The sequence below is a fragment of the Microtus oregoni genome, unplaced genomic scaffold, assembly GCF_018167655.1.
Source record: "Microtus oregoni isolate MIOR12 unplaced genomic scaffold, Mior012 000019F_ref0000042, whole genome shotgun sequence".
In the NCBI taxonomy this organism is placed as follows: domain Eukaryota; kingdom Metazoa; phylum Chordata; class Mammalia; order Rodentia; family Cricetidae; genus Microtus; species Microtus oregoni.
In genome coordinates, this window is record NW_024543078.1 from 1,303,346 (window position 1) to 1,326,266 (window position 22,921).

The window sequence follows — 22,921 nt, forward strand, 5'->3', positions numbered from 1 at the left end:
ACAGCCAGAGCTTTGGGCAATCTAGAAACTTAAGATGCTTGGCACATACCCTAAGGCAGTGACCAGGGTCTCTCACCATTTACAGGGAATCCAATCTGACAGGTGGAAAGCTGTGCTTTCTCCAATTAGCCATCTCTGCCAAGCCACAGCTGGCTTGATAGAACACACGAGATTAAAAACAACCAAAAATCCACTCCATGCTGGAAATATCCAAGCAGCAAGATGTCGGAATGAAAATGGGGAGAACACAAGTGCGTTAACATTTTTCTAATCCAGGTTTTCTGACTGTGTTAGCTGGATCCTGTATGATAGTTTCACATCATCATGTTCATTAAGAAGAATGAGTAATTTTTTTTTTTTTTAATTTGGGGCAGTAGGTGTTCAACCAAACTATCAAGTTGTGTGTCTACTTCAGCAATATGTAGAAGGTTCTGGTATTAAATAATTGAAGAGTCAAAGTCTCAGCAGTTAAAAAAAAATGTACTTGCCAGTTTGAAAGTCACAGACAGTTTACTGTTCTATAATTAGATAAAGAGAAAGAAGAAGAACCCTTAGGTAGCAGGAATAAGCAAGAGTCTTCCACAGTCTGGCATCTGAAAGGAAATGAGAAAAGAGTTTTTACTTCCTTTCAATGACAGAAGTACCAACTACATCTGACAACAGTCCACACAACTAACTGTAGCCTCTCAAACTCTCTCAGACGGGCTCTTCTAGAGGTTCACTGTTGTTAATAACAAGACACCTGCTGATCCTTTCCTTTTTAGTACCTCTGCGTACAGGGAAACATGCCGTTCAATTACATTCTTCAGGTCATCAGGACGCATTTCTTGTGTCAACAGTTTCACAAGTGGGAACTGACTCTCTAGGCAACTAACGACTTTGAACAATTCTGAACAAATTCTAACTAACTTACTTTGGTAGTTTTCCTCTTAAATACTCTACTACTCATTAATTCAATGGTATTGATATGTGTGTGTATGGAAACTTAAAAATTATATTCATTCAGGGCTGGAGAGAAGGCTCAACAGTCAAGGGCATTTATTGCTCTTGTTCAGAACCCAGGTTCGATTCCGAACACTCACAAGATGGTTCACAACCATCTGTAACTTCAATTCTTGGGAATCTGATGTCCTCTTCTGACCTTCATGGGCACCAAGCCTGCATGTGGTAGACATATATAGACACAGGCAAAGCATTCACAAAATAAAAATGAGTAAATCTAACTAAAATTTAAAAATGACTTTTTAAATTTTGTGTATGTGTACTTGCACAGTGGCTAGAGGACAATTTTTGGGAAATGGTTCTTTCCTTCTACCACATGGGTCCCAGGGACAGAGCTCAATCCCTTGGGCTGGGAAGTGAGCACCCTTACCTGCTGGTCTCTCTCCACCTCTCTTTTTCTGAGAAAGGCTTCATGTGAACTAGGCTGTCCTTAAACTAAATAGCCAAGGCTGATCTTGACAATCTGGATTCTCTTGTCTTCATGTCCTCAGTGCTGGGATTACAGGTTTGTGTTATTATGCCCAGCTTTTCATACTTGGTCCTTAAGGGAAATCCATGTCTTCTACTTCGTTTGTTTCCTTCCACCAAAAGCTTAAAAATTTTTCAATAGGTTTCATAAATAATGCTTCTTTTTTTATTAAGAGGATTAAGAAAAAGCTGTATGTGTTTGTGCATATCTGTAATCCCAGCACCTACAGAGGCTGAATGAGGCAGGAGAACCTTGAGTTTGTGGTCAGCTTTGGCCTAAATAATCTAGATGATGTCTTAAATAAAAAAGGGAGTTATACAGAAAAAGAAATTCACTGTGTAAGAGTATGTAATAGCACTATAAAGGTGAAGTAAAGAAGCCAAGTGCTAGCAGGTACCACACGCCTCTAATTCTAGTACCCAGGAGACAGAGGAAGGTGGATCTCAGCCTGGCCTAGTTCCAGGACAGCTAGGGTTACATAATAAAGAGACCTTGTCTTAAAGTGGGAGGGTGAGTGGGAGGGAATACCTTGTCTTAATTTTAGGAGAAGCTTCTAGCTTTTCATTATACAGCTGGCTTTCTTTCTTTTTTTTTTTTTTCTGGTTTTTCGAGACAGGGTTTCTCTGTGGCTTTGGTTCCTGTCCTGGAACTAGCTCTGTAGACCAGGCTGGTCTCGAACTCACACAGATCCGCCTGCCTCTGCCTCCCCAGTGCTGGGATTAAAGGCGTGCGCCACCACCGCCTGGCTTACAGCTGCCTTTCTTATTTACTGATATCATATACTGTATGATACTCAGACATCTTGTGCAACATATTAAAAGAGCAACTCAAAGTTCGCCAAATGGTCTGTTCAATGTATTCTTTCTGATAAGCCTAAGTGTTGCGCTTTCTCTTCTGGGGCCCAAACCCATTTTTTTGGTTTCCAGATACATTTAACAATTTCAAGTCAGAACCTACCAAGCTGGGCAGTGGTGGCACACACCTTTAATCCTAGCACTCAGGTGGCAGAGACAGGCAGATTTTTGAGACCAAAGTTAGCCTGGTCTACAAAGCAAATTCCAGGACAGCCAGGGTTAAACAGAAAAGGCCTGTTTTGGGGGTTGGGAATGTAGAACCTACCAAAAGTGGCCAATTCCTAGAAGAAATTGATAAATATTATTGCTAATAACTAAAGAGTATTTCCTATTATTATTATTTTGGTTTTTTGAGACAGAGTTTCTAGTGTAGGAGGTCCTTCTGTTGGTGTGTTGCTTTCATTGGTTAATTAATAAAGAAACTGCTTGGCCTGATAGGGCAGCACTTAGGTAGGCAGAGAAGACAGAACTGAATGTTGGGAAGAAGGGTAGAGAAAGAGCCACCATGGAGCTGCCAGGTCAGACATGCTGAATCTTTCCCGGTAAGCCACGACCTTGTGGTGTTATACATATTATTAGAAATGGGTTAAATCAAGGTGTGAGAGTTAGCCAATGAGAGGCTAGAGATAATGGGCCAGGCAGTAATTTAATTAATACAATTTGTGTGTGATTATTTCAGGTATAAGCTAGCTGGGCAGGACAGAACAAAGGGCTCACTCTCCCTGTAACAAGTTTCTCTGTGTAGCTTTGGAGCCTGTCCTGGAACTTGCTCTGGCTGGCTTTGAATTCACAGAGATCTGCCTGCCTCTGCCTCCCGAGTACTGGGATTAAAGGCATGCACCACCACCGCCTGGCTTATTATTATTATCATTTTTATTTATTTATTTTTATTATCATTTTTTTAACACTTTTAAAAAACTTTTTTTGAATTAGGCTGACTTTGAGGAAAGGAAAGGAAAGTCTTCACTCCCTGAGCACCACGGTATTTTCACTTCTCTAGAACGGACATCCGGGATGAGAGACCGGACACAAGGATCGGCCAGGGGATCACAGGTCCCCACAAAGCGTGGGATGAGAAGGGCTCGTCCCAGGCTAGGTTAGGTCGAAAACCCAGCTCCTTTCGGCGGGCACACACTTGCGACTACATTCAGAATGTGGGTCTTCCGACGCCCTTCAGGGGCGAAGTTTCCCAACAAAAGTAACCGCGGCAGCAGCACTGAAGACACAAAGCAGCAGCCACGCAAAAGCACACGCCCCTTACTGTGCTCCGGAAAGGTAGCCGGCGCGGTTGGGGGGGGGGGGCGCAGACACGCCTTCGGCCCTATAAGGTCCCGGACCGCCAATCTGGAAGGCTGAGTAGCTGGGGAAGGTGCAGGCTGCGGCGCAGCGGAGTGTGCTCTGTGGACCATGTGCTGCTATGGAGGTCTGAAGCACTTGACCTGCAGGCTGGGAAGACGCAGACACTAGATGCTGGGCTGGATTAAGTGCCTGCTGAGGATGGTGGTTCAGCGAGTTGGGCTCAGCATGCAGTCGGTACTTTGGTCTGGAAAGCCATATGGTTCATCTCGAAGTATCGTAAGGAAGATTGGTACCAACTTGTCTCTGATTCAGTGTCCAAGAGTTCAGTTTCAGCTTACCAGCCAGGCAACAGAATGGAGCCCTGCCTACCCGGGAGAGAACGTGGTGGCCTCTTTTGCTGATGTTGGATGGGTAGCCACAGAAGAAGGGGAGTGTTCAACAAGAAGACTCAGGGCAGAGGTCAGGGCCAAGTCTCCCCTTGAGGATGACCGTCCTTGCTCTGAGGAGCCCCCAAGCATGCACATTACTTTACCAAACTTGTCTCAAGATGAGCCTCCTCCAAAGACAACACTGGCCAGTGAGGAGGCCTTGCAGAAGATCTCCGCACTTGAGAATGAGCTTGCTGCCCTTAGAGCTCAGATTGCCAAGATTGTGACCCTGCAGGAACAACAGAGTCTTTTTTTTTTTTTTTTTTTTTGGTTTTTCGAGACAGGGTTTCTCTGTGGTTTTTGGAGCCTATCCTGGAACTAGCTCTGTAGACCAGGCTGGTCTCGAACTCACAAAGATCCGCCTGCCTCTGCCTCCCGAGTGCTGGGATTAAAGACGTGCGCCACCACCGCCCGGCTTAACAACAGAGTCTTAATGCAGGTCACTGTAGCACCACTATAGCACCACCACCAGCACCTCCCCCTCCTCCACCACCACCCCCTCCTCCCCCTCCATCAATGCTCCACCAAAGTATGTCTTTCATTGATCTGATTAAAGAGCGAAGAGAGCAAAGACTCAATGCTGGGAAGACTGGCTAAGAGCCACCCAAAGCCGCCTGATATGCCAAACATGCTAGAGATCCTAAAAGACATGAACAATGTGAAGCTGCGGTCAGTCAAGAGGTCGGAGAAAGATGTAAAGCCTAGGCCAGTGGATGCTACTGACCCTGCTGCCCTCATAGCAGAGGCTCTGAAAAAGAAGTTTGCCTATCGGTATCGACACAATAGCCAGGGTGAAGCTGAGAGAGGAATTCAAAAGCCAGAACCGGAGGCTACCTCAGAGCCAGCCCTGTTTGGTCCGCATATATTGAAGTCTACAGGGAAAATGAAGGCTTTAATTGAAAATGTTCCGGACTCCTAATGGACAATGAGTTCAGAAAGACTCCTGGTTCACCTGTTGGCTTGCAGAGCTGAGTGTGGCTGGTAGAAATCACCAGTGTGTAGTAAATTCCTGGCGGTAGTATTCATTGGTCTCCTTCTTAGCCTAATTAGAGGAGTGAGAAGTAGTGGAAGCACCAGAGGTTGGTTTGGCTCTTAGGAGATCTCGGCCAGTTCTGGAGCTTTCCTTAATACACATGTATTATGACATGTTTTTAATAGGTTTAATATTTGTAGGGTCTCAGAATACAGACATGCCATTTGTGGATGTTGCTGTTCATTCTCAATTCTTAACACTACCTGTTAATGTTTTATATGCACACATTTGCCTATAAAACAGTATGTAAAAACTCGCGAGGAATGGTATCAGTGAGGATCCTGTTATCTTCACTTTGAGTTTACTGGTCAGTGAGGGAGGAGCTGGTGTGCCCTGTTAGTAGAGGACAGTGTTGGAGATGGGAATGCTTCGAATAGGATTTACATATGTTCTCATTGTTTCTTTCCTCCTGGAGCTGAGTTTACATAAGCAGCAACAGATGTTTACTGCTGAGTTTCCATATTGCTTTCTGTTAGAGGGAACCGAGGGCCCGGAAGGCTAAGCCTCATTGCCATCCAATCCTAGGAAGTCAATGTACTTCTCAAGCAGTAACAAATCCAATTATTGAATTAAATCTCTTTTTAAATAAAAGCCAGAATGTACCATCTTTCTTTTCAGTTTAATGAATGGCCTCAAAAAGATGATTTATTGCTAAATTAGGTTTTAAGTTGTCCAAGTTTACTATTGACATGATGAAAAAGTTTACTATTGACATGATTAAACACTATGACCAAAAAAGCAACTTGGGAAGGCAAGGGTTTGTTCATCACAGTTCCATGTAATAGTTCGTCATCAAAAGCAGTGAGAGCAGGAACGCAGGCAGGGCAGGCTCCCGAAGCAGGAGCTGATGTGAAGGCCATGGAGGGTACTGCTTACTGGCTTATTTCTTAGGGAACTCAGGACCCCCAGCCCAGGGGTGACTCCATCCACCATGGGCTGGGCCTCCATCATCAATCACTAATTAAGAAAATGCCTTACAGCTGGGTCTTAATGGAGGCATTTTCTTAGTTTCGGTTCCCTCAGATGACTCTAACTTGTGTCAAGCTCACATAGAACTAATCAGCACAATACAAAATGTCAGCATAACTAAATTTATAAATTTTAAATATTGGTCAAAATATCCTTTCTAATGAAACATTACTGACTAGGTGCATAAATACCTTTTCAGTTGTTTATCATTGGCCGATTGATTACGTTACGCAGATAACCATAGGTGTTTCTAGAAAGTTGAAAACTGCCTCTATTATCCAGGGCTTGAAAGGACTTGTTATAATTTAAAGTACTTAATAAGTTTTCATGATTTTTGTTTCCGATAAGTTCAAATGTCTTTAATATCAGAATCTCTTACCATGAGTAAATCTTTGTACTATTTAAGTTTAGCGATTAGTTGTTCTTCCCAGGAGAATTAAGAGATGGGAAGTGTAGATAGGTATTTTAAGTTATTGAAAATATGTGCTCTAATAAAGATTGAACTATTTTTCATTGTTTAGTTTAAAAAAAAAATAAACTTTTTTTTTTTTTTGAAACAGGATCTCACTATGTAGCTCTCTGGCTTTCCTGAAATTTACAATGTAGACCAGGCTGTCCTTGAACCCAAAGAGATCTGCCTGCCTCTGCCTCCCAAGTGCTGGAATTAAAGGCGTGCATAACCACACCTGGAGTTTATTTATTTATTGTTTTGAGACAGGGTCTCTATGTAGCCTTGTCTGTCCTAGAGCTTACTATGTAGATCAGGCTGACCTTGAACTCAGAGATCCTCTTGCCACTAACTCTGAGTGCTGTGAGATGCCTGGCTGGGTATTCTATTTAGCTTTTCTAGTTTCTTATCAGAGGAAAATATTAGGTCTGGTACAGAATGAACCCTTCCACAGATTCATCTGCTTCAGTTTAGATGTGGCCTGGACAGTGACAGAGCAATCCTTCATTCATCCCATCAATATTCACTGAAGGACTGCTATCTGCCAGCAGCTGAGAAATCCTGTCACAGCCTTCCTGAGTCCTTCTCCCACCAGCACACAGAAGGGCCTCCAGGAAAGGTTTCATCTGGGAAAAGTAAAGGATCTTGGTCTATTCATAGAGGTTTTTGTGAGGTTCTGCACTTAAACTACTAGACAATATCAACAGTGCAAGACTCTAAAGAGGCCCAAAACTTTCAAATGATCATTAAAAACATATGACTTTTTTTTTTAAAAAAATGAGAATTAAACAGCCCTGCATAGAGAAATAGCTGCAGAGCAGCGAAGCACGGGGGTTTGATTATCTCGGTCTACAGGAGGCAGGATAGATCGAGAATACAACTTTGATGTGAAAAAAAAGCAGTGTGTACTAACAGCAGGGAAAAGAACTTAGCATCGTGGCAGAATTTTAAGTGGTAAATGTCCACTTAAAATTCATTAGTTTGTACACCATTCGAGGCTATATATGTAAAACACACACAAAGCCTTAATTTAGCATCATACTGGAAAGAAAATTGGACTCAAATTGCTTTATGTCCAGTTAAATCTTGCTATCATCTGAAGAGATGGTAGAATAAACAAATACTTACTTGAGAAAGATGTTCAGTTACTGTGCATTTCCATCTACAAAAATAAACATTTCAGAATAAATATGCCATGTCAATTAGAATCCACTCCATCCTCAGTGCTTACTAAACACAAATTACTTTTTTTTGTTCTCCAGATATGGTTTTTTGTAGTTGTGGCTGTCCTGGAACTTGCTCTATAAACCAGGCTGGCCTTGAACTCTCGGAGATCTACCTGTCTCTGCCACCCAAGTGCTGGGATTAAAGACTTGGCATAAACACAAATTACTTCTTCTTAGTATAATATATGGGGTAGTAATCTTAAAGCAGAATTCAAAATTTGTGATTGGATTCCATAAAGAATCCAAGGAAAAGAAAAGTCTTGTCAGGTGGTGGTGGCACGCCTGCCTCTGCTCCCAGAGCAGGGGTTAAAGGCATGCACCACCACACCCAGCTTTAACTGTTTGTTTATAGTCAGGCATAGTATTGTGAACTCAGTGAAGTCCTTTGGACACATTCTTTTATTGGTATTTATTGAGCTCTACATTTTTCTCTGCTCCCCTGCCTGCCTCTCCCCTGCTCTCTTCAACCCTCCCCCAAGGTCCCCATGCTCCCAATTTACTCAGGAGATCTTGTCTTTTTATACTTTCTACTTCCTATGTAGATTAGGTCTATGTAAGTCTCTCTTAGCATCCACATTGTTGTCTAAGTTCTCTGGGATTGTGGTTTATAGGCTGGCTTCCTTTGCTTTATGTTTAAAAACCACCTATGAGTGAGTACATGTGATAATTGTCTTTCTGTGTCTGGGTTACCTCACTCAAAATAATGTTTTCTAGCTCCATCCACTTTCCTGCAAAATTCAAGCTGTTATTTTTTCTGCTGTGTAGTACTCCATTGTGTAAATGTACCACATTTTTCTTATCCATTCTTCAGTCGAGGGGCATTTAGGTTGTTTCCACGTTCTGGCTATGACAAACAAAGCTGCTATGAACATAATTGAGCACATGTCCTTGTGGCACAATTGAGCATCCTTTGGATATATACCCCAAAGTGCTATTACTGGGTCTTGAAAAAGGTTGTTTCCTGATTTTCTGAGAAATCTCCACACTGACATCCAAAGGGATTATACCAGCTTGAATTCCCACCAGCAATGCAGAAGTGTTCCCTTTTCCCCACAGCCTCTCCAGCATAAGTTGTCATCAGTGTTTTTGATCTTGGCCATTCTTACAGGTGTAAGATGGAATCTCAGAGTTGTTTTGATTTGCATTTCTCTGATGACTAAGGATGCTGAACATTTCCTTAAGTGTCTTTTAGCCATTTTAGATTCCTCTGTTGAGAGTTCTTTGTTTAGGTCTGTACTCCATTTTTATTATTGGATTATGTGATCTTCTGGTGTCCAATTTGAGTTCTTTGTATATTTTGGAGATCAGACCTCTGTCTGATGTGGGGTTAGTGAAGATCTTTTCCCATTCTGTAGGCTGTCGTTTTGTCTTGTTGACAGTGTCCTTTGCTTTACTAAAGCTTTTCAGTTTCAGGAGGTCCCATTTATTGTTTCTCTCAGTGTCTGTGCTTTTGGCGTTCTATTTAGGAAGTGGTTCCCTGTGACGATGCGTTCAAGTGTACTTCCCACTTTCTCTTCTATAAGGTTCAGTGTGGCTGGCTTTATGTTGAGGTCTTTGATCCATCTGGACTTGAGTTTTGTGCATGGTGATAGATATGGGTCTATTTTCATTCTTCTACATGTTGATATCCAGTTATGACAGCACCACTTGTTAAATATGCTTTCTTTTTTCCATTTGATATTTTTTGCTTCTTTATCAAAGATCAGGTGTTCAAAGATGTGTGGACTGATATCCGGGCCTTCTATTCGGTTCCATTGGTCCTCCTGTCTGTTCTTATGCCAGTACCAGGCTGTTTTCAGTATTGTAGCTCTGTAGTAGAGTTTGAAGTCAAGGATTGTGATGCCTCCAGAAGTTCTTTTATTGTACAGGATTGTTTTAGCTATCCTGGGTTTTTTGCTTCTCCAAATGAAGTTGAGTACTGTTCTTTTGAGGTCTTTGAAGAATTTTGCTGGGATTTTGATGGGCATTGTGTTGAATCTATAGATTGCTTTTAGTAGGATTGCCATTTTTACTATATTAATTTTGCCCAGCCAAGACCATGGGAGGTCTTTCCACTTTCTGGTGTCTTCTTCAATTTCTTTCTTCAAAGATTTAAAGTTCTCGTCATACAAGTCTTCCATTTGTTTGGTTAGTTAGTCCGAGATATTTTATGCTATTTGTGGCTATTGTGAAGGATGTTGATTCTCTGATTTCTTCCCCAGCCCTTTTATCATCTGTATACAGGAGGACTACTGATTTTTTTGAGTTAATCTTGTATTCTGCTACATTACTGAAAGTGTTTATGAATTGTAGAAGTTCCTTGGTAGAATTTTTGGGATCACTTATGTAAACTATCATATCATCAGCAAATAGTGAGAGTTTGACTCCTTCTTTTCCAGTTTGTAGTCCCTTGATCTCCCTTTGGTGTCTTATCTTTCTAACTAGGACCTCAAGAACTATATTGAATAGATATGGAGAGAGGGGACAGCCTTGTCTTGTTCCTGATTTCAGTGGAATTGCTGGGAGTTTCTCTCCATTTAGTTTGATGTTGGCTGTTGGCTTGCTGTATATTGCCTTAATTATGTTTAGATATGTTCCTTATATCCCTGCTCTCTCCAAAACCTTTATCATGAAGTGATGTTGTATTTTGTAAAATTCTTTTTCGGCATTTTTTTAAATTTTTTAAAATTTATTTATATTTTATGTATGAGTGCTATGCAGGTACACCTGCATGCCAGAAGAGGGCGTCAGATCCCATTATAGATGGTTGTGAGCCACCATGTGGAAGCTGGGAATTGAACTCAGGACCTCTGGAAGAACAGCTAGTGCTCTATAAACGCTATGCCATCTCTCCAGTCCCTTTTTCGGCATCTAATGAGATGATCGTGTGGTTTTTATTTTTCAGCTTGTTTATATGTTAGATTATGTTGACAGATTTTCATATGTTGAACCATCCCTGCATCTGTGGGATGAAGCCAACTTGGTCATGGTGGATAATGGCTCTGATGTGTTCTTGGATTCAATTTGCTAGCATTTTATTTAGTATTTTTGCATCAATGTTCATGAGTGAGATTGGTCTGTAGTTCTCTTTTTTAGTATTGTCCTTCTGTGGTTTGGGTATCAGGATAATTGTAGCCTCATAAAAAGAGTTTGGCAATGTTCCCTCTGTTTTTATTGTGTGGAATAATTTGAGGATTATTGGTATTAGTTCTTCGAAAGTCTTGTAGAATTCTGAGCTAAAACCCTCTGGTCCTGGGCTTTTTTTGGTTGGGAGACTTTTGAAGACTGTTTCTACTTCTTCAGCAGTTATAGGTCTGTTTAATTTGCTTATCTGGTCTTGATTTAATTTTGGTAAGTGATATTTATCCAGAAAGTTGTCCATTTCCTTTAAGTTTTCCAATTTTGTAGAGTACAGGTTTTTGAAATATGACTTGATGATTCTCTGGATTTCCTCCATATCAGTTGTTATGTCCCCCTTTTCATTTCTGAGTTTGTTAATTTGGATATTCTCTCTCTGCCTTTTGGTTAGTTTGGATAAAGGTTTGTCTATTTTGTTGATTTCCTCGAAGAACCAACTCTTTCATTGAATCTTTGTATTGTTTCCTTTGTTTCTATTTTGTTGATTTTAGCTCTCAATTTGATTATTTCCTGCCGTCTAGTTCTCTTAGGTGAGTTTGCTTCTTTTTGTTCTAAGGTTTTCAAATGTTCTGTTTATTCACTAGTGTGGGATTTTTCCAGCTTCTTTATGTAGGCATTTAGTGCTATGAACTTGCCTCTTAACACTGCTTCCATTGTGGACAAAAAATTTAGAGTCACACTTACTTTCAGCATCAGGCTGAACATACCTAAGTAACCAAATCAATTATTTCTGTCATAATGAATAGTAAGAATACTTTGACCTTTGCTTCACTTACTATTTTTCCATGGCAGAACATAGGGCAGAGACTTGGGAACTCGCATGCCTGAAGCCAGGTTACTCTTATGTTCCATAACTATATTGTTTGCAGGACTAAAAAAAGAAAGGAATAATCTGATGTCATCATATCAATATTCTTCAGGTACACACACAAGACAATCAAAATGTGTGCATGCGTGTGCATTTTTGTTTGCTTTTTTGAAACAGGGTTTCTCTGTGTAGCTTTGGGACCTGTCCTGGAACTTGCTCTATAGACTAGAATGACCTTGAACTCACAGAGATCTGCCTGCCTTTTCCTCCCGATTACTGGGATTAAAGGTGTGCGCCCAACTTCAAAATGTGTTTTTTTTTTCTTTCTTTTTTTTTTTTAAATATTTATTTACTTATTATGTATACAATATTCTGTCTGTGTGTATGCCTGCAGGCCAGAAGAGGGCACCAGACCCCATTCCAGATGGTTGTGAGCCACCATGTGGTTGCCGGGAATTGAACTCAGGACCTTTGGAAGAGCAGGCAATGCTCTTAACCACTGAGCCATCTCTCCAGCCCCCTCAAAATGTGTTTTTAAGTGGGAGAAAACATGTAAGCATAGTTCTTTCAAAACATTCTTGCACTTTGGATGATTACCATTTCTCTGGGATGTTTCTTATTCCGTATGTGCATTAAGATGAAGTTAACTGTTTAGTGGTGCACACCTTTAATCCCAATACTCGGGAGGCAGAGGCAGGCAGATCTCTGAGTTGGATGTCAGCCTGGTTTAGAGACTGAGTTCCAGGACAGCCAGGGCTACATGAAGAATATCTATCTCGAAAAGCAAAACAAAATAACAAAAGATGGAGTTAACTGTTTACATCTTATAAAAATTGAGATTAACACCTGTAACACCTACTGGTTAGTACCCCTGTAAACAAGACAGCTGTGTCTATTCATGGTTGGAACTGTCTAAAGACCAGGCTTCCATCAAATTCGCAGTGATTTGTTGGCCTTTGCCTCCTGAGTATGAGCGCTGGGATGAAAGCTGTTCCCCACCATGCTCGGTTGCAACAGACCTCTTCATAAATTATTACTTTAATGTGTATGGGTGTTTTATCTACATGTATGAAATATTACTTTAATGTGTATGGGTGTTTTATCTACATGTATAAATTATTACTTTAATGTGTATGGGTGTTTTATCTACATGTATAAAATATTACTTTAATGTGTATGGGTGTTTTATTTACATGTATAAATTATTACTTTAATGTGTATGGGTGTTTTATCTACATGTATGCCCCTGCACCACTTGTGTGCCTAGTGCCTACAGAAGGCAGTAGAGGCTGTTGGATTCCTTGGCAGCTGGAGTTACAGAGAGTTGGGAGCCAGTATGTTGGTTATGGGAATTGAACCTCCTCTGTTGATGGAGGCTACTTGTTCATTCCCAGCCACCCAGATTCAAATATCCACACAGAAACTGTATTAATTAAATCACTGCTTGGCCTTATGGCTCTAGTTTCTTAGCTCTTACATCTTTTTTATTTTATTTATTTATTTATTTATTTATTTTTAAATTTATTTATTTATTCAGGATTTCTGCCTCCTCCCCGCGGCCACTTCCCATTTCCCTCCCCCTCCCCGGATCAAGTCCCCCTCCCTCATCTGCTCGAGCAATCAGGGTTCCCTGACCTGTGGGAAGCCCAAGGACCGCCCACCTCTATCCAGGTCTCGTAAGGTGAGCATCCAAACTGCCTAGGCTCCCCCAAAGCCAGTACATGCTGTAGGATCAAAACCCCACTGCGATTGTTCTTGAGTTCTCAGTAGTCCTCATTGTCTGCTATGTTCAGCTAGTCTGGATTTATCCCATGCTTTTTCAGACCTAGGCCAGCTGGCCTTGGTGAAGCTCTTACATCTGAAGTTAATCCATTTTTATTAATCTGTATATCACCACGTTGCTGTGGTTCTGGCAGGCTGTGTCAGAGGCCCCTGTCTCCTGCAGGTGGCTACATGGCTTCTCTCTGACTCCACCTACTCTCTCTATCTTTCAGCCTGGCTTTACTCTGTTAAGCCATTGGCCAAAAGCAGTTTCTTTATTAACCAATGGCAATAAAACATATTTACAGCATACATCACATCCCACATCTGTCCTGTGGAAAAGCAGTCAGTTCTCTTAACTATTGAGCCATCTCTCTAGCTCCTATAATAAATCTCTTAAGAACTGAAGTAAGTTAAAGTTGCCACCAATAAAACTAATCTAACTTTTTGTTATTGACTCAAAATAGTATACATTTATTAACTGACCGCAGTAATTAAGAAATAAAAAAAAAATGAAGTGCTTTCTGAGGGATGGAGAGATGGCTCAGCAGTTAACAGAGGACCTGAGTTTGATTCCAAGCATCCACATCAGGCAGCCAGGGGATCTGACACCTCTGGCCTCTATGGGCACCTAAATTCATATGCACATAATCACATACACATAATTAAAAACAATAAAAATAAAATAAAAAGTTAAGCATTTAGGGGAAAATAGAGTATAGAATTTATTCCTTTATTTTCTGAGCCATCTCTCCAGCCCCGAGATATGCTGTCTTCCTTAGATACTTTGGATTTCCCAATCTCAAACAACTTTCAGGATTTCAAAAAATAGTTATGGGCTAAGCAGAGATGGCTCAGTGGTTAAGAGCACTGACTGTTTGTTCTTCCAGAGGTCCTGAGCTCAATTCCCTGCATACAAACGGTGGTTCATAACCACCTATAATTCAATTTGATCCCCTCCTCTGGCATGCAGGAATATATGTAGATGACAGAAGAGTTTATGTATATGATAGAGTACTCATAAAATACATAAATAAACCCTTAAAATATTGTGTGTATGTGCATGTGTGTGGGTGCCTAGAAGAGGGCGTGGATTCCATGGAGCTGGAGTTACAAGCAGTTGTACGTTTGGCTAATGTGGGTGTGGAACTTCATTCCAGTCCTTTAAAGAGCAACAAGTACACACACACACACATTAACACGCACATACACACACACACTCTCACGTACCCACCCCTGAAAACCTCTTCTGGTTTCACAAACCCCCTCTCTCAAAACAACAAGAAAAGAAAAACCCTCACCAAACAATACTTGTACTAGGTTATCACCAAGAATTCTTATCAAGGAAAGATGGTGGCTTGCATTATTATTACTACCATTATTATTATTATTATTATTAGTTTTTTGAGATAGGCTGTCTCTGTGTAGCTCTGGCTGTCCTGGAACTCACTCTGTAGACCAGGCTGGTCTAGAGCTCAGAGATCTGCCTGCCTCTGCTTCCCAAGTGCTGGAAATAAAGGTATGAGCCACCCTTATTATTTTTTTTTGATTTGGGGTGGTAGTGATGAGAGTAAGACCATTTAATTTACCTGTTGTTGCTACAGAAGTTGGCTGTGCCCCAGACAAATGGAGTGCTAGTCTGTTCCCACAAATCTGCCAAGGAAAACAAAACAGTGAAAAACACCAGACCATGTTAGTTGGATTTGTCAGATGGGAAATGATATAGCAAAATTTCGAGGGGTGAAAGTGAAAACTGATTGAGTGCCCTGTCCAAGTAATATAGAAGCAGGAATTTAACATAAAAGCCATAAATAATAGTAATTGTGCCTAGTAGCAATCACACAGATGGCACAACAGGATTTATCGGGAAACAGATGTAAAGAAATGCTTCTTCTACTCAAGGGGGATAGGTTCTTCTATGTGTCTGCAGAGTGATACAAAATGTGCTCATTTTGGGGTCCAATAAAAATAATAAGGCATTCCAAACAACATGGTATGCTCATAAAAAAAGAAAATCTTCCTTCTGTCTTAAGCAAATGATCTGAGATTAAAATCTGTGGAGGAAAAAAATGTAGAGGCATCTCACCTTTATCCCAGTCTTCATCACAAGGGGGGCACTGCCATGTGCTCTCAGCCAGAGTCTCTTGTCCAAGGTTCCTGGTTTGGTTGACTGAAAGACAATAGAGATTTGACACATAAAGGGCGGGTGGGAGGACCAGCTAGGTTATCCTGTTTAAGGGATTTAAGGCCTTTAAAGGCTGCAGGGTAGCTTACTGAGTCTTTGTTTCTAAATACAGAAAGGACGAAAGCCGACAGGAATAAGAAGCAGAAACAAAGACTGACACCATAATTATTGCAGTAACAGGATTGTTTATTTATTAAGGCAAGGTCTCAAACTCAGAGATGACCTTGACCTTCAGGTCCTCCTGCTTCTACTTCTTAAGTTCAGGTATTAAAGGTCAGTGCCACCATGCCTATGGTTTTTCTGGCACAGGAGCTGGAAATCAGCTTTATCCATGTGAGGCAAGTGGCTTGAACCATTGAGTTCTATCTCTAGCTTCAAGGACTTTATTTTTAGATGATTTATTATAACAGCAAAAGAGAAAACAGTCTGACCTATATAAGAATCTAACAACCCACTGCTACAATGACATAACCATGTCCAAGGCAGAAAATTGTTCCTCTGAAATGGTGAAAGCCAGAAAGCAAGCTGATGATGTGGAATTATACCAACCGACCGGCTAACCCACCGTATTAGAACGTTTTGGCTAGTAAGGCTTACCCACATCCTGCTCAATACAGCTCTTGTCATCACAGCTGGAGATGTGATGACTGATTTCAGCCCGGGGAACCTGGTGCCGAGCATTGAAGGGACAAGTAGCCAATTTGTTTGCGACATCAGGATGATTCTGTGGAATCAAAATTAAGGGATCTATCAATTTTTTGGATATCATAAAATCCATGGAAACTAGCTCAGCCTTCTTCTATAAATGGCTCTATGAAATCCCTCAGCAAGCTGCTGTGGTGGGTACACTCAGCCATGGTGGGCAACTCATCACAGAAGCCTAAGAGGAAATTATTTATCATCCACACAGACCACACAGCTACTATCTCAGTAGCATCAAAATGCAAGCTTTTTGGTTATGACTGTAGGGATTACCCCCCCCCCCCACACACACACACTGGGATTTTAGTGGCTTATAAAGAGCAAAGCAGTCCGTGTGAGCAGTCAGACAGCACAGCCTGCAAGGTTGGAGCTCTCTGGGTGTCTCTGCAAGCTGACATTCAGAATCAACACTAACAAGAAACAGTCTGCACTGCAGTAGGGCCCTTGCTAGTGCAATGTGACAGTGCTAAGAAACAGAGAGCTGGAGAGACAGCTAATCATCATCAGACCAGTGCAGACACATGCAGACACAGTGCAGCACTGATGACTGAAATGAACAATTTAACCTTCACTTGTTTGTGTGTTTTTGAAGAGAGGGTTTTTCTGTGCAGCCCTGTCTGTCCTGGAACTCTCTCTGTAGACCAGGCTGGCCTGGAATTCAGAGATCCATCTGCCTCTGCCTCTCAAGTGCTGGGATAAAAGGCGTGTGTCACCATTGCCCGGTGAACAATTTAACCTTTATTTCATCTATTTCACTTAGGAAAACCCCAAGTGATAGGCACTTTGTGGGTTAGTGGCTTGTTTTAACCCCCCCCCCCAAAAGGATTTATTGTCACTTAAATGTCATGGTAAAGGTACTAGCAATTAAAAAATTAAGAAAAAGAAGGCCTGGAGAGATAGCTCAGGGGTTAAGAGTGCTGCTATCCTTCCAGACATCCTGAGTTTGTTTTCTTGTATACAAAATAGAGGCCTGACAACTGCTTGTAACTTCAGCTCAGGCAATTTAACACTTTCTTCTGGTCTCTGTGGGTACTCTCTCTCACACACATACATAAATTAAAAAAAAAAAAGAGGGGCAATGAGATGGCTCATGGGTAAAGGAGCCTGCCACCAAGTCTGACAGCCCGAGTCTGATGTCCAGGACCCAAATGGTAGAAGGAGAGGGCTGGTTTTTTTTTTTTCACATGCACACTGGGACACACACATATCTGCAAACATACACATGCTAAGATGTATTGTTATTGTTTAAAACAGAAAGAACATAAAGTTGGGTGGGTAGGGAGGTAGGGAGGATCTGAGAGGAATTGGGGGAAGGCAAATACAATCAAAATATATTGTATTAAAAAAAACTTTTGTCCATAGAAATTTTAAAGATGTGTCACAAATAAAACTCTAAATGTAAAACTATTAAGAAACAGGCTGGAAAAAAGTGCAAGACAGAAATGTACATGAGTCTGGAGAGATGGCTCAGGGGTTAAGATTGCTTTCTGGGCAATCCTGAGGACCTCAGTTTGGATTCCAGTACTGCTGGTGGCCAAGTCAGTGGAGCAGTAGGTGGCAACTGAAGTTCAAGGTTGTCAGCCCACCAGGAGGCAACTCCCTGATGGGTGAATCTTGGATAGACAAGACTCCCCCCTCCCAAATGTCTTTTGCTTCTGCTGTCCTTTGCATGTCTGCCGCCGCCATCTTTCTCTGGTATCTGCATGGTGTGAATGGGTGTGGGGAGACCCCACTGTCTGTAACATAGTGAGTCTGGTAGTATGTTTGGAAACATCCTATCCTACTGGGCATCTTTACCTGTGGGTTATTATAAAGATGATTCCTTCCTAAGCTGTACTGTCTAATTGATAATAATAATAATGTTAGTTTAAATAGAGTTTTGATGATAAAAAATAAAACAAGGATGTATCACATAGCTAGAATACATGAGTTTCTATTGAGTCACACGAACTGTGGCTTAGGTTAATGATTAAGAAAAACAATTGAGTCACAGTAGCTAGTTTAAATTCTTTTAACCTTAAGGCTGGGAGATGTGTTCACAGGTTTCAGAGTGCACCATAGCTGAAACAAAGCTTTGAAAATAACTCAAGGCTAGACTAGATGTTTTGATAAACAGCCTTGAGATGAAAAACCCAAGAAGACAATCCACAGTTTTAGGAAGGCAGAGTTGAATGAGGAACTCTGTAAGATCGGGGAACAAGAACAAAGCAGCCCAGTTACCATTAGCTGACATGCCTTTCTTGCTAGGATTGGTTGATGACCAAAGGTGATGGTTAATTCCTCATACCCATTTCTGTCCTCAGTCTTCTGATATGATGATGATGGGGTATGTACTCTAAACATTTAAAGTACAGCTGACTGTTTTTCATGTATAAAAGTTTAGGTTTGTGATTCCTTTAAGATTCCTCACAAGATTACCTTTCAAGATAAGTAATAAAGTAACTGGCCATTCTTTATAACTGCAAAGCACAGCCTGCCAGCAAAAGACCTGACGAAGAAGAATGTCTTACTTGCTGCATCATTAATCTGTAACAAGTTGCTTGGCTATGAATGCATGTGGGTTCTTGGGATAACTTGTTTTTCACCTGTAATATGTAAAATGTTTAATCATGTAAGGGATATGGACAACATGCTCTTTTTTACTTGTATTCACTGTAGACATTCACTTGAAAAACAGAATGTAACCACAATGTAATTTTTATATGAAAGGCTTTGCTGGGATATATAAGCTGTAAGGGGTAAAGATAAAACAGGTTAGAAGGGAAACATCAAGAATCAGAGAGTTAGAAGGAAAATATCAAGAATGAGAGAATTAGGAGAACATCAAGAGAGTTAGAAGGAGAAGAGAAACATCTAGAGAGACAGAAGGGACATTTCTGGATAGAGATAAGAGAATACAGAACACAGTATGAAAAATACAGAATTAAGAAGGAAACCTTAGTAGCAGTGGCTCCATGGATTCCCTTTGAATCCTATACTGCAGGGGAGGGCAATTTAGTGAGTCTGAGTACTTACTCCTCTGGTGTCCCCAGTACTGCCTTCCCTTTTCCCCACAAAAAATGCAAAGAAAAATAAAACACATGAGACACAGTCTCCATTACTTACATAAGATGTTAGACATTGAAAGTAAAGGCTTCTGGAGACAGGGTCTTGCTATACAGCCCTGAATGGACTTGAATTTGTGGCAATCCTCCTGCCTTAGCCTTGAAAGTGGTAGAATTACAGACGTGAACCACTATACCTACTTAAGGGAAACAACTTAAAATTTTTTTTACTTTAAATGTGTATGAGGTATTGGATTCTCCTGGAGCAGTTGTGAGCCACTTGTGAAGTTGGGGGCTCTGGAAGAACACTACAGGGGCTCCTAACAGCTGGTCATCTCTCCAGCCTCCACCTCTCCTTTGTTGTTGTTTGTGAACTTACTCTATAGACCAGGCTGGCCTTTAACTCAGAGTATCTCTGCCTACCTATGCCTCCTAAGTGCTGGCATTAAAGGCATAATCTACCATAGCCAGCTACATTGTTTTTAAAATATTACACATATGAACGTTTTGCCTGCATGTATGTATATATGCATCATGACCATATGTGTGCCTGAACAGAAAAGTGGGTCAGATCCCCTGAACTGGAGTTATATGGTTGTGAGTCACCATGTAGTGCTGGGAATCAAACCCAGGTCCTCTGTAAAAACAAGTGCTCTTAATTGCTGAGTTATCTCTTTATCCTCCACCTAAGTATTTTTTTCGTTCAGACATGGTCTTTTGTGAGGTGAGGTTTCAGACAGATTTTTCTCTGTGCAGCCATGGCTGTCCTGGAACTCTCTGTAGATCAGGTTGGCCTCGAACTCACAGAGATCCACCTGCCTCTGCCTCCCTAAATGCTGGAATTAAAGGCATGCACCTCCACAGCCTGGTGAGATTTGGTCTTATCAAGTATCCTAGGAGGTTACTACTTAATTTACCTGTCGTTGACCTTATGGCAATCCTCCTGCCTCAACTTCCTGGTTACAACTGTCTGGATTACAGGTGTGTGCCACTATGTCTGGTGGGTTTGCTTCTTTGTTTTGAGACAGTCTCATGTAGCCCAGGTTAACAAGCCTAACTTGCTATATAGTTGAGGGTAACGTTGAACTTTTTCTTTTCCTGCTTCTACCTCTTTACTGCTGGGATTATAGGCTCGAAAATCAAACATGAAATGGGATGAGTGACCGTGGGAGCAACAACAGCAGCTGCTTCCAGAAGCTATAGTAAGAAGTTCCTCTGGGAAAGAGCACCTGTGTCCCAGCTAGCATACACTGCCATTCTCTGTGTGAGATGCCTCATTGCTGCAGTGACCATCGGAAACTTAGCCCCCACCTGCACCTTGAGGAGTGATCACCGAGGTTCTGCTCTGCCTGCACCTGAGGGAGTCCCTAAACACATCAACTGAAGAAGAGATGGTAGACAGTCTAAGGGTATGTTCAACAACATAAAGAGCAAGGCAACCCCACCAGAAACTAGGTTCTACAACAGTAAAACCTGAACATCCAAAGGCAGATGAAGCAGAAGAAAACGACCATTTTATTAATTGTTTCTCTTAGTGCCTGTGCTGCTGGCGTTCTATTTAGGAAGTGGCCTCCTGTGCCAATGTGTTCAAGTGTACTTCCTACTTTCTCTTCTATAAAGTTCAGTGTGGCTGGCTTTATGTTGAGGTCTTTGATCCATCTGGACTTGAGTTTTGTGCATGGTGATAGATATGGGTCTATTTTCATTCTTCTACATGTTGATATCCAGTTATGCCAGCAGCACTTGTTAAATATGCTTTCTTTTTTCCATTTGATATTTTTTGCTTCTTTATCAAAGATCAGGTGTTCAAAGATGTGTAGCTTGATATCCGGGTCTTCTATTTGGTTCCATTGGTCCTCCTGTCTGTTCTTATGCCAGTACCAGGCTGTTTTCATTACTGTAGCTCTGTAGTAGAGTTTGAAGTCATGGATTGTGATGCCTCCAGAAGTTCTTTTATTGTACAGGATTGTTTTGGCTATCCTGGCTTTTTTGCTTTTTCAAATGAAGTTGAGTACCATTCTTTTGAGGTCTTTGAAAAATTTTGCTGGGATTTTGATGGGGATTACATTGAATCTGTAACAAATTCTTAACACACAATATCCAGGAAATCTGGGACACTGTGAAAAGACCAAACTAAGAATAATAGGGATAGAAGAAGGAGAAGTACAACTTAAAGGCACAGAAAATATATTCAACAAAATTACAGGAGAAAACTTTTCTAACCTAAAGAAAGACATGCCTATTAAAGTGCAAGCAGATTACAGAACACCAAACAGACTGGGCCAAAAAAATGTCCCTTTGTCACAGAATAATTAAAATGCTAAACGGACAGAATAAATAAAGAATACTAAGAGCTACAATGTCAAAAGGCCAAATAACATATCAAGAAAAACTCATCAGAATTACATCTGACTTCTCAGTGGAATCTCTGAAAGCCAGAGGTCCTGGACAGGCATTATGCAGACACTAAGAGACCACGGATGCCAGCCCAGACTATTCTATCCAACAAAGCTTTCAGTCACAATAGACATAGAAAACAAGATATTCCAGGACAAAACCAGATTTAAATAATACCTATCCACAAATCAGCCTTACAGAAAGTATTAGACGGACAACCTAAGCAAGTGAGCTACATCCACAAAAACAAAGGCAATAGATGATCTCACAGCAGAAAATTCCAAAGGGAAATGTGTTGGGCCAAAATTATCTCAGGGCTTGTACCTCAAGGCAGGACAGAGAAAAGCCTGGCTTGAGTTTGAAGAATAGTCTCAAAGCTACCGAGTGGGGATGAGACAGCAAAATCTAGGTACACACTCCTCTAGCCAAAGGGAGGGCTTGGCTGTCTCTCATTGGCTGGAGGTACCCCAACATCACACGATGTCACTTAACCTATATAAGCTGACGCTCACAGTAATAAACTGAGTTCCTGCCTTGACTTGACTCCCTATTGCATCTGATTGCCCTGCATCGTGGGACTGTTGTGTGTCGTGGGCCTATAGAATGGGCAGATAGTGTACTCACCTTTCTAAGGAGGCCTGGCAGAAACATACATACAATGCCACCACTACCAAAACCAAAAATAACAGAAAATAGCAATCACTAGTCATTAATACCCCTTAATATCAATGGACTCAATTTGCCTATAAAAGGACACAGGTTGGATACAAAAACAGTATCCATCCTTCTACTGCACACAAGAAACACACCTCAACCTCAAAGACAGACATTACCTCAGAGCAAAGGGTTGGGAAAAGATTTTCTAATCAAATGGACCTAAGAAACAAACTGGTGTAGCTATCCTAATATCTAACAAAATAGACTTCAAACTAAAATCAATCAAAAGAGACAAAGAAGGACATCTCATATTAGTCACAGGAAAAATCCATCAAGATGAAGTCTCAATTCTGAATATTTGTGCTTCAAATACAAGGTACCCACCTTTGTAAAAGAAACATTACTAAAGCTTCTTAAATCATATATCAAACCCCACACACTGATAGTGGGAGACGTCAATGCCCCAATCTCACTGCCAGACAGAAACTTAACAGAGAGAGAAAGGAACAGAAGTCGTGAATC

At 41.1% G+C, this 22,921-nt stretch overlaps 2 protein-coding genes across 2 annotated transcripts in view; one reads left to right on the forward strand and one right to left on the reverse strand.

The window, feature by feature from the left end:
• Positions 1 to 473: 473 nt before the first annotated feature.
• Positions 474 to 22,921, reverse strand: part of Gtsf1 (gametocyte specific factor 1) — a 32,237-nt gene continuing 9,789 nt past the window's right edge. The window contains exons 4-9 of the mRNA XM_041668749.1: positions 16,197 to 16,323; positions 15,501 to 15,584; positions 15,004 to 15,067; positions 11,622 to 11,716; positions 7,631 to 7,664; positions 474 to 593 (exon numbers count right to left, since the gene is read on the reverse strand). Of these exons, the coding sequence (XP_041524683.1) occupies positions 7,648 to 7,664; positions 11,622 to 11,716; positions 15,004 to 15,067; positions 15,501 to 15,584; positions 16,197 to 16,323 (387 nt within the window). The 3' untranslated portion in view covers positions 474 to 593; positions 7,631 to 7,647. The remainder of the gene's footprint in view (positions 594 to 7,630; positions 7,665 to 11,621; positions 11,717 to 15,003; positions 15,068 to 15,500; positions 15,585 to 16,196; positions 16,324 to 22,921) is intronic.
• LOC121459551 (mitochondrial fission regulator 1) lies at positions 3,684 to 4,971 on the forward strand. The gene is made up of 2 exons (XM_041669437.1): positions 3,684 to 4,297; positions 4,688 to 4,971. The coding sequence occupies exons 1-2, from the start codon at positions 3,793 to 3,795 to the stop codon at positions 4,969 to 4,971; spliced, it is 789 nt and encodes a 262-aa protein (XP_041525371.1). The 5' UTR covers positions 3,684 to 3,792.

Bases quoted from the DNA above. Each gene is read 5' to 3' on its own strand.
- LOC121459551 (XM_041669437.1), top strand. From the start codon at position 3,793: ATGCTGGGCTGGATTAAGTGCCTGCTGAGGATGGTGGTTCAGCGAGTT. The intron at 4,298-4,687 runs GTCTTTTTTTTT...CAAACATGCTAG, and splicing joins GACCCTGCAGGAACAACAGA to AGATCCTAAAAGACATGAAC.